The sequence below is a fragment of the Triticum aestivum genome, chromosome 1B, assembly GCF_018294505.1.
Source record: "Triticum aestivum cultivar Chinese Spring chromosome 1B, IWGSC CS RefSeq v2.1, whole genome shotgun sequence".
In the NCBI taxonomy this organism is placed as follows: domain Eukaryota; kingdom Viridiplantae; phylum Streptophyta; class Magnoliopsida; order Poales; family Poaceae; genus Triticum; species Triticum aestivum.
Window position 1 is genome coordinate 433,985,321 of NC_057795.1, and position 3,019 is coordinate 433,988,339.

The window sequence follows — 3,019 nt, forward strand, 5'->3', positions numbered from 1 at the left end:
AATGTCTTAATAAAATGAATCCGAATTTCTGTTGATCCAAATAGAATAATGATCTAGGGCATGTATAAACAGCAAACACGTCTAGAAAGTTGACTGTGGTAAGATGGATGCAAGTTACCAGGTATTCCATCAGCTTTGTATCCTTCTTGGCACGGACTTCTGCAACATCCCAGCACCCTTTCTCTGCCAGCTTCTTTAGCAAACTGCAAATAGATCTCATAAAAATTCTAAATAACCCTAAACAAATATCCTATAATCACTTTCCATTGAGCAACAGGAAAGTCACCTCTCTTTATACAAATAATTAACATCCGGAAACTCTTCTGCAAGGTCATATTGTTTTACCAGCTCATTCGCGCTCTTTAGCATTTTAACATCTAGATACTTTTGAATTATCAAAATTATCATTTCTTTCCCCATGAAAGCTGCCCACTCCTCTGCTGCCTTGTATTGCTTACTTCCAATCAGTTTCATGAGAAATGACTCATCACAGCATTGGATGGAAAAGCGTGTCATCAGGGCCACAGCAGTCACATATGATTCTGATTTCATAAAGTACTGCACATGCTGTTTAAGATGTTCTCTTGCTGCCGCTAGATCTTCATCACCCAACTCTGAACCACGGAAAGCATGGGCCATATCTTTCAACTCAATATCGAATGTCTCAAGGAGCTTTACCAGTATGCGTTCTTCATGGGGTACAACAGAAGCAAGGATATCAAGAACAAGCCGTGCAGCAAGACACTTTGCATCAATAAAATCCTTCTGTACTGACTCCACGGATTTCAAATGCCTTAGAGAAGATATCAACATATGGCTGAACCCTTCAGCATGACTTTGGCCCAACAAAGGTATAATGTACATGCATTGGACAATGTATGTGAATGGGCCTGGCTGAGGAGCATTATTTAATGCTCTTTTAACCTGCTGCTGAAGGATCCTGAACTTTGCGGTTGCTTTGTGGGTTCCTAAATTAAAGCTTACAAAAGGTCAGAGTTATGAAAAGCATAAGAAATAACATAAAGGAGAAGATCAAGAATCAAATAGACATAAAAGAACAAGGCAATGACACATCTGTGACGGAGTAGATAACTACAGTAGGCTACTCATAAATTACAAGGAGTTTGGAAAGCAAAGGATTCAAGACCGTGCGCTATATTATGATGTTAAAGTTTACCTCATCCCAATTACAGATTGCACAGGGGCTATACTTTCTAACACAAGTTTAGTTTGTTTTGGAATGTTCTATTTTCATAGTTTACAGAACAAGTTGTGGCAGGGCTTAGAAAAAAGCAATTCAACGAATAAATAATGAATACCGAATTACAGAAGCATCACATTCATGGAAATTTAAGGATGACATAAAGGAAATAAGTATACCATAGAAGTAGCAGTCCTTCAAAAGATACATAAAAGTAGCTGCAGAAACATGTGACAGATCAGAAAAAGAGTGTAAGCATATGGAGCGATGTTCATTCTTTTGATTGCTTTCAGAGGCTTCCCGTGCCCTTGCCTTGAGACGACCCATAGTTCAATGAATCATGCCCAACCTGTCCACCAAAGAAAATTTGCCAACTTAAACAACATAAAGTGAACTATTCCCAAGACCAAAATAGAGCAGAACACACCATAGGTGTTTAATTTGCACGGCCATGTCACTTGACCCCTCGAACTTGAGAATGGCACACTTAGGCCTCCACAAATTGTAGAAGTGGGTAAATACAAAATAGAGGACTAAACTTAACTTAGGTAGTAACTAATTGCCATGTGGCACTTGGATCCTCCTGTTTAAACTAAATTTTGACCATGCAGTTGCTAATTAAGATCAAGCGGGAGCTTGTAAAGAACTAAAAAAAATCATAAGATGTGCAAAAACTTGTTCAAATCCAAGAATATTAATTCTCCAATGATCTCAAATAATGATCACATGGAGATTTAGACTGACCTAAGGTATCATGTGACTCATACTCATGTACCTCTAATGACCATGATTCTTACATTTGTTTACCCAGTTGTACAGGCTTAACTGAATGTGAAATACTCAAGACCCGGGGCCCAAGTGACATGCTGGTGCAAGCATTGGCACATCTTCAGTAAACAAGAAGCGCACAACAGAACACTATTTTAGATCCCCCGCCTTAATATCAAAATCATAACAGAATACTATTTAGATCCCCTGCCTTAATATCAAAATCACATCAGAATAACATTTTAGACCCCCTGCCTTAATATCAGAATCAGAATCACAACAGAATACTAATTTAGATCCCCTGCCTTAATATCAAAATCCGTGAAACAGGATAAAGATCATCTTAATAAGCAAAAATATATGAAGACCATGGCATCGGTTTCAGAGCTTCCTAGCTCCCAGCAGAAGTTCTTTCTTCCTGCAATCACTACTAGGACAACGATTCCATTGAGCTCCTGGGACCTAGAATTACCACTACAACAGAAACCATTTTTTCTTCTCTGTTCCCAATCCATTGGAGTTCCCAACCATCTTCAGGTAAAACCATCAAGCTCTTTCGCTGATTAAATAACGGCAACCAGCAAAGATAAGCATACGCAATGCGCTGCTGGAAATCCTAAATCAGTACCAACGTCGACCACTCAGACGATTTACAAACGAAGCGGGGGTGGGGGGTGGAACTAGTAGCCAAAAAAAACAAAAACAAAAACAGGCGAGGTCTTCGTTTCTAACGCCGCGGAACTGCATAGGAAGAAGGCGTAATCTCGCCCTAGATGGAAGGAGAAGACGAAGCAAGGAAGAAATGTGATACCTACGCAGGTTCCGGCCTCCGCGCTCTCTTTTGGGGATCAGAAGGTTCCTTCCTGGTACCGTGAGATTCTAGGGTTTGGTTTGTGGCTTTGGAAGGGCGAGGGGGAAGGGGGGCCGGACAAAGGGGAGGAACGCCAACGCCAGCACGGGAGCGGCACAACGCCTCAGCTCTCTCTGACTTGACCTCAGGTTTCCGTTTTCGGCTGTTTGTGCAGGGCTGCTCGTGTTCCTGCGACTTTT

General features: G+C 40.9%; 1 protein-coding gene across 2 annotated transcripts in view; it reads right to left on the minus strand.

Moving 5' to 3' along the window:
• Positions 1-2,979, minus strand: part of LOC123129284 (uncharacterized) — a 6,961-nt gene extending 3,982 nt beyond the window's left edge. Inside the window, exons 1-4 of one of the 2 annotated variants that reach the window (XM_044549513.1) lie at positions 2,781-2,979; positions 1,381-1,550; positions 287-968; positions 119-203 (exon numbers count right to left, since the gene is read on the minus strand). In XM_044549513.1, coding sequence (XP_044405448.1) covers positions 119-203; positions 287-968; positions 1,381-1,528 — 915 coding nt within the window. In that variant the 5' untranslated portion in view covers positions 1,529-1,550; positions 2,781-2,979. The remainder of the gene's footprint in view (positions 1-118; positions 204-286; positions 969-1,380; positions 1,551-2,780) is intronic. The other variant, XM_044549519.1, reaches the window with a different exon arrangement.
• Between the last annotated feature and the right edge of the window lie 40 nt (positions 2,980-3,019).